Genomic DNA, 13,949 nt, shown 5'->3' on the forward strand with positions numbered 1-13,949 from the left:
TTATTTGTACAAGAAGGGCTGGGGAGGTTTGGCTATTGCCTATGGAAAATGGTTGTTGATTGTTCCAAGAATCTATTGATTCATCAGTGTCCTACAAATCCAAGTAGGCAGAGTTACTGGAACAGCTAGTACAAGTATTTCCAGGACAGTGCTTGTATCAATTTACAACCTGCCTACAAATTTTGTTTATCTGTTTGAACTGTTAGGGCTCCAAACTCAGTTCCTGCCGAGAGAGGAGTCTACATAAAATCATCCTGTGCCAAGTTACTTCAAGTTCTCTTTGGAGTATTTCTTTGGGGACTGTACCACTATGCTTAAATGCGTTTTTTTCTTGGATAGAAACAGCACCTTCCATAGCAACTTCTTCACCTGACACTGACAGCATTAATTAATATAGGAGAGTCATGAGACTGATCACTGACCTTCACTTACTAGAGAAATTTAAATGACATTGAGGAGGTAGAAGGCTTAAGAGTGTTTCTGTTTGGTTTTGGTCATTTATACGTCCATCTTCACAGAAACTGACAGAAAAAAAATTTAGGGTTGCTTTTTTATGAGTATTGCCTGCAGTAAGAAGGCAAAATACTCAGCTGTACAAAAGGCAAAACCGGGCTGTGGAAATTAAATTAAAAGCAAAAAAACCCTGTCATGTATGCACCAACTACTACTTGTGCTCTGCAGAACACCATTTTGCATTTTTTGCAGTCTAGATTTAACTCATACTTTAGGAAGAGCTACTGATATTTTGTAGGTACTCTCAGCTGAGAAGAAATGTGAAAGATTAAGTTAGTATTAAAAATGTATATCAAGATATCATTACAGCATTTCAAGGATTTCCAAGTACCCACTTTAGGTTTTTTTCTTCAGTCCAAAATCTCATCATTGAAGAGTTTAGATGAATAAACAGAGACTAAAGACCTGACACCTCCCCCCCCCCCAGTTTTTACACACATATATTTAAATACATCATAATACTATTAAAGTTTGACAACATCAGCCCTGGAAGAGGGATAATGAACATTTTTTGGGCAGCATGGGGAAGGAATAAAAGGAATTAAAAATTAACAAAAAGAAAGATGTTCATTGCCTTTTTTGATGTTTATTTCATGTCTGAATCTGCCACCAGTCTGCTATGCCTCTTCCTAAAATAAAAGAGTAGCAGGAGAGCCTGCAGCATTCACCTGCAGCAAATCACTACCAGATTCAGGCTATTTATCAAACCACAAAGTATCAAATTACAATCCTTGCCATTTTTCATAGTAAAGTAATTGTCCATAAAGTCTATAACAAATTCAACACATAGCCCAGGGGACAGACAGGAACTCAGAATTCTGGATGTAGTTAGAGGACTGTGACCCCCTCGGGGCCACAAAGATTTGCTGGGACACTACATGCAACTGGAATGCTACACCTGATGGATGCAGGCTCTCTTGCTCCAAATTGAGTCAACCAGACCTCAAGTGTTAGTAACCTAAGTGCTTGTAATTGAAACAATAATAACTCTGTTAAAGTCTTCAAATTCTAATCAACAAACACTTTGCTTGCATGGGAAGTGAGTTTTTTTGGCTCATTATTAATTGCATGGATGTCTAGGCTGGGATCCCAATCATGAAGAGACAGCAAAGCTGTGCTTTAGATACATACAAGCATTCATCAGAGAGACCTGGTATAATTTTTGATGTTTGCTTCTACATATTTTGGCAAAAGAAAGGATGGAAAACAGTTTCTTAACCTGACCTCATGTTAACTTGGGAGCTAGCATCATAGAACCATAGAATGGCTTGTGTTGGAAAGGACCTTAAAGACCATCTGGTTCCAATCCTACCCTTAGCTTATAGGGCCAAGGTTTAAAATCCAGGGGTAAGGAAAACTGAGCAGAACTGATCATTAATAAATATTTAAAAATCCCATAAAAGTAAAATAAAGTAGAAGAATATTTCTTCAGTACTGACAAACAAATGTGTTCTATTTAAAACTCATTACATTTTCTGATTATTCTTGTTAAGGCAGAAAAGGAAATACATGAGATATATTTAATAAACAGTACTTTATTAAAGCAAAAAGTCTCATTTTCTAAATAAAATGTACTAATCACCTGAAAAAAGTCAATGAATAGGTTTTTTTGCATTTATATTTACTGTGCTGACTTTGCAAAGTAAGTGTTTGCATAGATTTCTATTATTACTTTCTAAACAGCCCATTCTTTTGAAGTTTTTCAGTATGATTTGGAGTGCTGTGCTTTATACTAAATACCATAGATAGAACAATACAATTAGAACAATAATTGCATTTTATGACACTGGAATAACTGGTCTTCAAGTTGAACCCAAAATTTTTTTACAAGCAAAGATAAATAAATAAGCCTTACCCTTCTTATTCTGAACAAAGCAAGAGTCTTCTCTACCAAGAGCTCTACCAAGTTTTCCACAATGCCTTTTCTTGCTTTTATTTGTCAACATTTTAGCTAGAAAAATTCTGAAAGATATCTGCACCCTCAAGCCAGTTCCGGAAACAGGATAGCCCCTTGTCTCTGATCTGTTTTCTTCCCTTGTCAGTAATGACTTCTCCAGTTTGTTTCACAATCACCAGTTTAGGAATTGCTGTTATGTTGTATTTCTTCTTCAGATCACTAAGGGAAAAAAATTAAAAACAAAACACACCATTAGGAGCATTTTAAGAAAACTCGTGGTCTCTTATGAAGGCTACTCTGGCCAGGACACATGGGAGAGCAGAAGTGATGGGTGCCTGGGCTTTCTCAGGGTTTGAGGCAGAGCACTGAGTAGTGTAAGAAGATGAACACGGCAGCAGTTGGAAGCCTACACAGTGAAATGTAGCTCTGAGAGTTCAGACAGCTGCAGCATCTCTCCTGTAAATGCTCATCACTGCTGCTTGCAGAAGCAGAGGCGCTTGGAGATGCAAAAGATGCCCACAGAAGAAAAGTCTGACATTCTCTTCCACCCTGTTTTAACTAGCCCAAACCAGATCTCATTCTGGGCCTTTTTTACAGGACAGGACAAGGATCTCACTTAGATTAGCATCCATTCCCCTACAAATACACTCAAGTGTCCCATAGCGCCACTTCCTGCAATCACTATTAAAGCATGATCGTGATCTTTTTGTGTAAATGGAAGAGACTGAAGATATTCCTTAAACTCCCTCAGCCAAACAGGCATTCTACATACAGGAAAGTGAGCAATCAAAATATTTGGAATAAGAGCCACCCACCTGTGTTGCCAAAGAAAAACTTTTCATCTCTTCCTCTAGAAGAACCAGAGGACAGACAGGAAACAGGCAATAACAGAATAGCCAAATTCCAAAACACTAACAACATCTCTCTCACAACATACTTTAAATACTAAATAGAAATATGTGGCCTGAGCACCATCACCACCAGCAAGAACATTTGTTGTATGAGCTTCAAATGCCTAAGAAATTTGAGTAGAAAAAAAATGTAGACATTGTTAAAAAATACTTGACACTAATATGTAGACATTCTCAATGACTTCCTGGGAGGAAAAAAAAGTACTGAAAAATAAGACTTAAGTGAAATACTGACCCATTTAAGGCATTCCTGAAATGTGCCTTCTCTTTTGTATTTTTTCTTAAGAGAAGAAAAATCAACAGGTGAAGGACACTGCTCTGCCATTACACTGGCTGAACAATAATGCAGGAAATACTACAGAAGCAGCAACAACAGGTAAGCATGGATCAGGTTTGCTTTCTCAGTGAATTGTGGCATACAAACAATCAACCAACAACACCCACAGATCTTTCAGAAATCTGCAAAAAGAGGTGAAAAAAACACTCCAAAGCAAGTGTGCGTGGAAGCCACATAAAACTACTATCCCCTCATACCACCTGAATGACAAACAAGATGGGTGAAAGACTCTTTTTATTGTTCCAGTGGATGACAAACACAAGTGTAGCACTCAGAGACAGAGCACAAGGAGACTGATGGTAATTTGGTATGGAGACTGGAATCTTACACTTTCCTAAGGGAATGCATACATCCAGCCCAGCACGGCATCTTGTTCAGACAGCCTTAGGGTGGAAGGTTGCTTGCATCAAATTAGACTGAAGTGTGCACAGATTTTGCTTACATTTGTGCGCAACTTGCAAGATGGGTGGACCTGAAAAAGGTTCAGAAAGAGTTCTGCAGACAGTGCTTCTTATTCATCATGTACATAGGTACATGTGCTTACACAAATGACTTCTTAAAACTAATTAAGACCATTCTCTCCAATAGGGACCTAAAATCCCATGACTCACCTGCACAAACCGCATACATGCCATGGGACTAACTCTAATGGCAACTCATGGCATCATTAAACCATAAGCAGTAATAAAAACCCATGACACTAAGACTGAAGGAAACTGGAAGTCACAGCCATTATTAGATCTTTTGATTCTTACCAGAAGGCTGGATGAAAGTTTCTGAGAGCAGAGATTTTGTATTTCTAGATAATATTGCCATTGGCTGGGAGCTAATTTTCTTCATAGCAGCTTGCATGGTCCATACCAAAGCAGCACTGAAAACATACCAGTGTTTTAGCTATTGCTGAGCAATGCTTACACAGCACCAGGGCCTTTTCTGTTTCTCGTCCTACCACACCAGTGAGTAGGCTGGTGGTGCACAAGAATCTGTGAGGAGACACAGCTGGGACAGCGGATCTCAAATGACCAAAGGATGTTCCATACCATGTAACACTCTGATCAGCTGTAAAAGCTAAGGAAAGAAGGGGGAAGGGACCAACATTCAGAGTCAGGATATTTAGCTTCCCATTCAACCATTACAGGATGAGGCCTCCCTGTGCTAGAAACAGTTAAATATCTGTCAGTGAATGGGAAGTAGTGAATTAATTTGAATTAATTCCGTGTCTTGCTTTAGCTGTGTATCTTCACTTTTGCTTTATCTATTAAACTGTCTTTATTTCAATCCCTAAGTGTTCTCACTTTGAGCCTTCGCATTGTCTCCCCCATCCCAAGCGGACAGGGAGTGATCTAGCAGCTGTCTGGGGCCTGACTGCTTACCCAGGCTGAGTCAGAACACAAGTGAGTACATTTATATAAGGGTTTAAGATCTATATGCAAGAGGGTGCTTGAGATGTAGACAACACAGAGCAGATATAATATAATCTTGGGAATACAAATGGTAAATTTTATACAGATGTGTAATGTGATATCTGACAACACTTGAACTATAACAGCTTTCACTTGGAAGTGCTGTCACATGAAAGTGATGGGCATCTTGTTCATCTTGTAGCTGCTTCATACTTGTAGCAAAATGCCCTGTAATACACAGCTGCATTTTCTTTTAGCTGTGAAATTTCTGCATTGTTAAATCTTAGTCATAAGCATGCACGTTACATGCTTGGGGTTCAATTTTAAAGTGACTGCTGAGATTTTGCAATAGCAGTCTAAGAAGTCTAAGAACTAAGGAATTGCTCTTACATGCTCAGATATCTAACATTATTCTACCTTTGTTTTTTAACACCCCATCCTCCCCAATATTTCTGCAGGTGCCAATCCACCGTCGTATGTAAAGCTTCCTAATATAAAACGTACATACAACCTTTTTATTTTCCCTTTATGGGCATTCTCTATGTTTCTAATTTATACTGAGCCGTACAGGCCAACTCAGTAAATACCTGCCTGCCTGGAAGCCTGCAAGAACCACTGTACATGCCAGACACCCTCACAAAAAATGATGCCTTTCACCATATGGATCAGTACAAACACAGCAGTATGTCTTCATGTACCATTATCTAAACATCAGTCCTATTTAACAGCATTTGTTGTTGACATGTTCTGTCCCACACCTGCTTTTCCTCTCTACTACCCTCTTTCTATTCCAAGTATTCACTTCCTACCAGACTGTCTTCACACCCCACTTCAAGAATCAAAATCCTGTGCCTCAGGCAACAAAAAAAAATTATATTAACATCCAGACAGTAAAAGTATCAGTAGCAATATTTCCTATTAGTCATGCCACAGATCACATGAAGTAGTAAAGGTGCAGTCCCACCTCCGTGAAATAGTCAGGACTGACGGCATGGAAGAGTCTGGAGATCCTGCTTTGAATTCAGTACTTTGCTTCTCTGAAGGTAGGCTTGACACTGCAGCCTTAGGTTTCGCACACTACAAGTGGAATACATGCTGGCTACTTCTTAAGACAAAATTCATCACCAAGAAACTCCATGGCTCTGTTGTTGAAAAGTATTTTAGATAGCATACTTAAAATTTGCTGTGTTGTGTTAAGGACATCAGTCTATGCTGCAATGTTGTATCTTAAACACCGAAGCAACCAGTTAGGATATTTTAACATCACAGAAGATATTAAATGCCTTCTTTACACAGTCAAAACAACAACAACAACAACAAAAAACCAAACCAACCAACCAACCAAAAAACCCACAAAAACAAACAAACAAACAAACCCAAATAACTCAAACAATAACCAATTCAATTAATTGCAAGAAAACTTGAAAATATTAATAATTTTTAATATATTATTATTATTATCCAGTTTTTAAAATTCTATTCTTAATTAGAACTAGTATCGAGCCAGAATTATACTTTGGTTTAGTGAATACACATCTGCTGTAAGTCTACAATGATTCACTTGACACCAAACTATCAGTTAATCCAACCTAGGCACCTTGAACAGTTCCACAGACTCCTTTATTGTTACATGCAAGAGACACAACTTCAAAAACATTGCTTGTTCATATTCCTCTGCACTTTGCTCTTCAGTTAGCCACAGTGATTTCACAGTCATCTGGCAGGACAAGCCACGCTTCTCTACAGAACTGTGAAGGACATTACAGGATGCCACAGAAAAGCCAATTAAACTCTCTCTTTGCCTCCACTCTGCATGACTTGAGCAAGAGCAGTCAGAAATAGACCTCTAATCCACAGAGGATGAGGCTGTAAGCACATTCCTATGGGCCATGCTGAACAGCTTAGTGGGTGAGGGGCTTCATGTCCTGTATATCCATCAGGAGATTTGCCTGCATTCTATTATGATTAGTAGATATCAAATACAATTACTGCCTGGGAAGATTGTAGACAACTATGGAAAACAATATTTAAGACAGTGGGAACTGTCATTTAAAAGGCCTAACATCATCTGGCAGTTGGCATCCAGGAATGAGCCAAGAAAGGATGAAATTGTTCCTGGCTTCAAGTAATTAGCTCTTCCATTTGTCAAACTGCACTGAAAAAAAACCCCCCAAGATTAGCAAACATGCTGGCTGTTGACTGAGTAGCTGGGGTGTTACATACCAGGCAGCACACTGGCATAGATCTAGAATTAAAAGGAAAGCTAGAAGTTAATAGCAGCACGAGAAAAGAGTTCTTTATTAGAAGTAATTTGGCTGCAAGTCTTATTACTGAGTCTACATTTAAGAGTTATATTACCTTTTTGGCTTTCATCCCACCTGGAGAAAAAAAAAAAAAAAATCCATAATCTACTCATTTAAAGAATGGGGGAAAAAGATCCCTTTACCAGTATTTACAAGTATTTCAAGTCTCCAGTTACAGGCATTTCAGTAACCTTGAATATCTTACTTGTGCTCCTGTAATCCCAGTCTGTACATAGAGGAGCTAAACCAGATTTCTGAAAGCCATCCAAATCAGTCTCCACCCTTGACTTAGGTCATCAAAACACTGCTTGGTATCATCCTTCACCCTGTTACATACACACAGTCATGCCCTTTCTTTTGCTGTGTTCATGAGCAAGCTGCCTATACAAGAATGTCGCTTTGGAAAAGGAACAGCACAGGAATTTTACACCTCAGTTACCAGCTGCAGTATGCCACCGCTAAATTCCAGCTGATACTGTATCTGTCTGAAATTCTTCACAGTTTGCTCCGCTCTACTTCAAGGAGTTCGGTTACAAGTTTTGCTGCTTCTTCATTTGCATTTTCCCCAGAGCACTAACCCAAAAAATGCAGACCAACCTTAGTAACAACTACCGCCGTGCTGAAAAGCAATCCCTTGATCTTCACTTGCCATTCATTTCTTTTTACCTCATCTCTTTAACACACGGGGTCTTTACTAACTCTTGTTCAAAGATCGTTTAGTTTCCAAAGGAAGTGCGCAAACCCGCATTCTTTGCCTGTGGGACGGGCTAAAGCCAAGTGAGCGAGCTGTCCCGGTGTGCGACAGCCAGCGCCAGCCCGGGGCGGGGGTACGGCGGGGAGACGCTGCAACCTGGGCTCCAGGGACTTCAGCTAACGGGCCAGAGATGGAGGTTCCGGGGAGCTTCTTTATCAGGGACTTCCCTGTGGCGGCTGCTCAAGTGCCCCCCGGCCGCCCTCTCCCGGCCCTCGGGCTGCGGGCGGGGGTGGCCGCCGATACTCACTGCTTGTAGGGGTCGTGGAAGGGCAGGGCCAACCAGTCCCCGTGCATGGCGCGCATGTAGCCCGCCATCTCCTCGGCGCTGTGGTCGGAGGAGATGAAGACGACCTCGAAGGGGGCGGGGGGCTCGGTCTCCTCCAGCAGCTCCGTGTAGAAGTCGCAGAGGACGGGAGTGAAGTCGCGGCAGGGCGAGCACCAGCCGGCAGAGAAGTACAAGCCCACGACCTTATTCTGCAGGGCCTCCTCGGGGTCCACGCTGCGGCCATTCTTGCTGACCAGGAGCCGCCCGCTGAACACATCCACCATGCCGGCACGGCCAGACCCGCAGCGAGCACCGCAGCGGCTGCGAGCCTCAGAGCTCCCCAGGCGCGCTCCCCAGGCGCGCTCCCCAGGCGCGCTCCCCAGGCGCGCTCCCCAGGCGCGCTCCCCAGGCGCGCTCCCCAGGCGCGCTCCCCAGGCGCGCTCCCCAGGCGCGGCCGCGCACCGCCGCTCACCGGCACCCACCCTGCTTCCCCCACTCCACCAGGACACCGACACCGCCACCGCCGCTTTATAGCGCCCGCCGCCGCCCGGGCCCGCCCAGCGAAGCCAAGGCGCCGCGGCCCCTTCCCCCTGCTCCCCTGAGCGCCAAGCCGGCTTTCCCAGGAGGTACGTACAGCTCAAGCCGTGCTGCAGACGTCGAACTTCCGATAAATTTAAATAGTAATGGGCTGCGCCGGGCCCCTTCAGCTCGCCATTGAGCTCACCGCCTGTCTCCTGAAGATCTCATCACAAGGTTTGGTCAGTTTTGGCAATAAACTTTTCATAATCAGACGTCCGGCTGCTTTTTTTTTTTTTTTTTTTTTTTTTTTTTTTTTTTTTTTTGCATGGAGAATTGTCTGAATTCGGGATATAAAAGGGGCTGTCTGTTCTCTGTCCCAGCAGATAAGAGAAATTCTCATTTTATTCCAGTGCACTTATCATGCGTTTGGATTGAATAATACTTTTTTCCTCCAGCTGACATTGAGTTAGAAATTAATAAAAAATGCATTACAAATATGCAATCTTTTTTCTGCCTAAAGCAACCTGCAAAAACGGAAATGAAAGGTTATTTGGTGGTAGGGGTATTAAATTACAGTTTAATTAAACGCTCACAACAGGGTGATAATCTAACCTGGTACATTTTCTCCTTTCCATGAATTGTGCAAAACCCAATTAAAAAAGAATTTATCTTAAAAAAAAGTTATCAGTATCCCCAAAAATAAATTCTAGTGTTTATAATAGATACTCCAAGTGTCTAATTAAGCTAGCTTAAAAATATTTCATATTAAAACTGTGTGTACAAGTGCATTCTAGGCTATTACTCATCAGTTGTTCCCCCGTTTTAATCCGCAGCCTCTCAAAAATCTGTCAATTTTACTTACAGAAAAGATAAAATTGTGACAAGTATGTATTATGACTCAAATACTGAACACTAGTATGAAATGGATGTTAATCATGATGAGTCCTTGGTTGAGTAAATTGCAACCAAGTTTATGGTGAAATTAAAGTCCAATTTCTACATCTGACCATCTTCTGACCATATAGTATGAACACTGAGAACAGCGTTACTTCAAGTCAAGAATTCCAGTTTGCATTTGTATAAAAATAAACTGAGCACAAGTATTCTTCCCCATATATTTTCTTTTGATGTCTTTTTGAAACGTTTTTCTTCCACTGGCTTGGAAAAAAAAATGTTTATCTACATTCTGTCCTGGGAGAAAAAGAACAAGGTATCATTTTAAATATTTGAATATGTGAGGGAAAGACCAAAGATGAACCTCAGAAGTAAGACATCAGTATTGGGGGTTTTTTAGTAGGCTCATCAGAATGGGTTGTAGGGTCACTTTGGATTGGGAGCTGCATTCCTGCCATTTCTCTTACCCTTTTTGCCTTTTATTATGGAGATATACTGCTAATTAAAAGACCATTTGTTTCTTGTGCAAAAGTTCACACATTTAAAAGAAAATAGTTCAGTCATCACTGTTTTCCAAGAGATACTTTTACATTAATCTTTACAAAGCAGGCCTTTTTATTTATTTCCAAGTATATCAGGACTAATATGTTACTGCAATTCTGATATTCTACTGGAAAACCAAAATGAATTGCTTAGTTGTTTAAAAAGTGGCTTTTATTCAAATACTGTATTTCTCCATTTTTCATGGAAAGTTAAGGTACATTGTTTTCAAACCCAGATACTCATCTGCTTCCAAAACAGAAGTGACATTTAAAACAATGTAGTCCTCTCAACTGTTACATCTCCTTTCAATCCTTTCTCCAACTTTTGAATGCTGTTTTGTGCAGTTCCCCACTTCAAAATTCCTCCTGATGTCAAAAGCAGAAGACAAAAGGAGCTTGGAAGGTTGCCTATTCTTAAAATAGCACAGGTGAGAAATTAGACTCACCTGAGTCTTTGATTTGCCATACTGTTTGCCTTTGTGAGACTATTGTGAAATAGGATGGAGGCATAGCATTTGGAGCCTGTAGAATCACCAAAAAAATTGAAAAAAGTTTCCATACAAGTTCAGCCTACCATAGGTACCTTCTTGATATTCTTACCAATTTCTTCTTCCATCAATGGTGAAAGTGTATTTTCTCAGGTATTATGGGTGGAAGCAAAGATCCAAGGAATTTCCAACTGTTCTGTCTGTACAGCTTAGAAAGCTGGTTAGCCAGAAACAGGGCTGTGCCATGAGAAAAGAAAATACTGAGATTGTCTTTGAGACCTCTAGGCATGGAGGAAAAAGTTCATAACTACATACATCTCCACAGGGAGAAGAGCAGGATGTACATGACAGTGATATTAAACTTATTGAAGCTGTTTGAGGAACAGCTACTAGGCATGAGGAACCAGATATCTTCCCTCAGGAAGCTTAAGGTGATCAACTCTGTAAAGATATCCATGGAAGAACTTGTCTTGCACCTGCCTTTGATTTGACTACAGAGGCATTTCAAAATGACACTAATATGGACCAATAATAAATGCCTCACTTTATGATTCGTACCTGTCATGATCTGCTTGCACAAGCAGGGTTCGTGATGGTTCGTTTTAGGGATCTCAGAGCGCAAAAGACACAGCAGGGGGCAAACTCGGTTTATTCAATCACCAATGCACCTTTATTTAGTGCCAACAAATGCAATAGTGGGGAGAGAAAAGAGGATAGTAAGAAAGACAGAAAAAGAGGGAAGGGGATTATAGCTACCAACATGGAAGGATGAGTCCTCGAGGCGTGAAGATGCCTACAGATGCGATCTTCTCCAGTGGGGTGATCACAAAAGTGAGCGGTGGTCTCCACGGTTTTTATAGGTAACCGAAGTGAGGGGCACAGAGCTAAAGCAGGAACCACCTGGATAAAGGTTGAATACTCAGGAACAAGCTGCAAACTGTACCTCCGTCACGGGCAGACCAGTTTGGACAGGTGGCCTCGCTTGGTCCCTTGTGCCATTGTTCTTGTGTTCCGTTCTCATGAGCTGCATGCCAATCCTCCGAGGCTTGGCAAGCGTTCCACCTCAGCCAGGCCAAGGACTCCTTTCAGAGTCTGGGGTCTCAGTCCTCAATCATTGGAGACAGTTGTGAGGCATATCACATCCTTGGACAGACACCACCTGACACCACCCCATGACTCGCGGCTGGCGACAAAGGTGCTCCTCAGCAGGGTTCCATAGTCTTGTGAAGTCTTCAGGACTTGTCCATGTTAGTCGCATATCCCGGAAAGAAAAACCAGAGACAGTAGAGAGTGTGTGTAAAAGAAAGAGAGAGAGAGAGAGGAAAAAATAAGAAAAGGAAATAGAAACAAAACAAAATCAATCAATACTGATTAAAACAATTTCCTCAAAATAATCAAAACAAATCATAAAATTCCTTAAAGTTATAACGATTTTCAAACAAAAGCTTAATTTTGATTACAATATAACAATTAAAACAAACAACAATAATCAAAACAAACAACCAACAATTTCAAATTAAATTGCTGTTGGAGGTCTAATTTTCGCTGTTAGGGTAGTACATCTCGTGTCAATAATTTTGGGAGTATCTCTTGCAAAAGGGATATTGACTAAACTGTGTGCTTCCATTATAGATGCCAAGTGTGTCAACTTCTTCATCATTTTCCAATTTAGGATGTATAAAATGACTGATAAGACAGAACCAATCAAAACCAAAATCAAAAGAACAACAATGGGATGACACACTTTGTTCCGGATACCTGTAACAGTAGGTGACCACCCAAAAAGGGTATCCCACCACCTGTATTCAGCATCCTTTTTGACCCTTTCTGAAACACGATGTATTTCTTTCACATCATGATGGACTGTCACTAAAGTTTTCTGTCCATTTTTCTTGATCTTTTCCAAAATTCCTACTAAGTCCTGGTGAAGCAACAATTGCTTAATTAAAGTCAGATTCATTGCAATGGGGGCAGGTGTTATCTGGTGAAACAGGGTAAAATTGGATTGTAAAAGGTGATAGGACATAACTGGGGCTGAGTAAGAAAAGTCACATCCTGCAATTGTGGTAAAGTTACAAATACAAAAATTTGAGTGATTCTTAAGATTCACTACTATTTCTTCTACAAACACTACATCACAAGCAGTCCTTACACAAGCACATTCATTGCCTAAATACACAAGCACTGTTTCAGGAGCTTCATTAGGGTGTACTTCAAAATGACAAATATTTTGCTCTGTGTCCTAACAAATGTCTTGAGCTATGATTGCATTACTTTCACAAATGAAACCTTGTTGTTCCCTAACAACACAAGGTTCTAAATTGACAGTTTCCCATTTCTCTCCAATTTGACGGGCCCATTCCCTGTGCTCGGAAGGATAGAGAATAGCTCCATCATGATTCAGTCCTAATGCAATGATAGGAAATATCGAGTGCACAGAGGCATTACATATGGTTAACACAAAAGCTGTGACTGTTGGTATTTGGGTTATAAGTAAAGTTCACCAATTTCCACCAGGATTGGAATTCCCTTTCAAAATCATTTGCATTGTCCCAAATTATTTTCCGAATTTTAGTAGGAAAAGTGCCGCCTTCTCCTTCTCTTATGATTGAGGCAACAACTGTCTGCATCCAAAGCTGTGCCTGGATGCTGCTAAGAGTCAAAGAAACATTGTTTTGTGTAGCACCAAGTGCATCAATTATCATTTTGTGATCATTAACATTTACCTTTTCCCAATTTGGTAATATATTGGATAACAACCACTGTTGCGTCCCCAAGGCAGACAAAGAGGACTGCAAGGGTTGTTGTAATCTTGTCAAATCTGTTGTGGTGGCAGCCAATTTATTCAACAATACCTCAGAATCAATCCTATTTAGGATTCCCAATCCTGTCCCCAAAACACCGGTTATGTCTCTTGCCATTCTTTCCTTAGATGAAACATTAATTTTGAAGAATTAAAGATTTTAGTTTAACCAGATATTGCTGAAGTAAGACAGATAGACATCCCTTTTGATAAACAGAAGCCGGATTTAAGGAACTGATAAATCATGAGGCCTGTCGACTTATGTTTGTGTATTCTGACTAATCAATAGGCTTCAAGAAGGACAATGAATTCATAAATCA

At 40.7% G+C, this 13,949-nt stretch overlaps 1 protein-coding gene across 1 annotated transcript; it reads right to left on the reverse strand.

Annotated features, from left to right (window-relative positions):
• Positions 1-1,915: 1,915 nt before the first annotated feature.
• Positions 1,916-8,717, reverse strand: NXNL2 (nucleoredoxin like 2). The gene is made up of 2 exons (XM_066182415.1): positions 8,366-8,717; positions 1,916-2,629 (listed from the first exon to the last, which is right to left on the reverse strand). Exons 1-2 carry the CDS (start codon positions 8,665-8,667, stop codon positions 2,461-2,463), a joined length of 471 nt encoding a protein of 156 aa, XP_066038512.1. The 5' UTR covers positions 8,668-8,717; the 3' UTR covers positions 1,916-2,460.
• Between the last annotated feature and the right edge of the window lie 5,232 nt (positions 8,718-13,949).

Source organism: Chamaea fasciata, unplaced genomic scaffold (genome assembly GCF_029207755.1).
Source record: "Chamaea fasciata isolate MVZ Bird 193981 ecotype frontalis unplaced genomic scaffold, bChaFas1.0.hap1 SCAF_4, whole genome shotgun sequence".
NCBI lineage: Eukaryota > Metazoa > Chordata > Aves > Passeriformes > Sylviidae > Chamaea > Chamaea fasciata.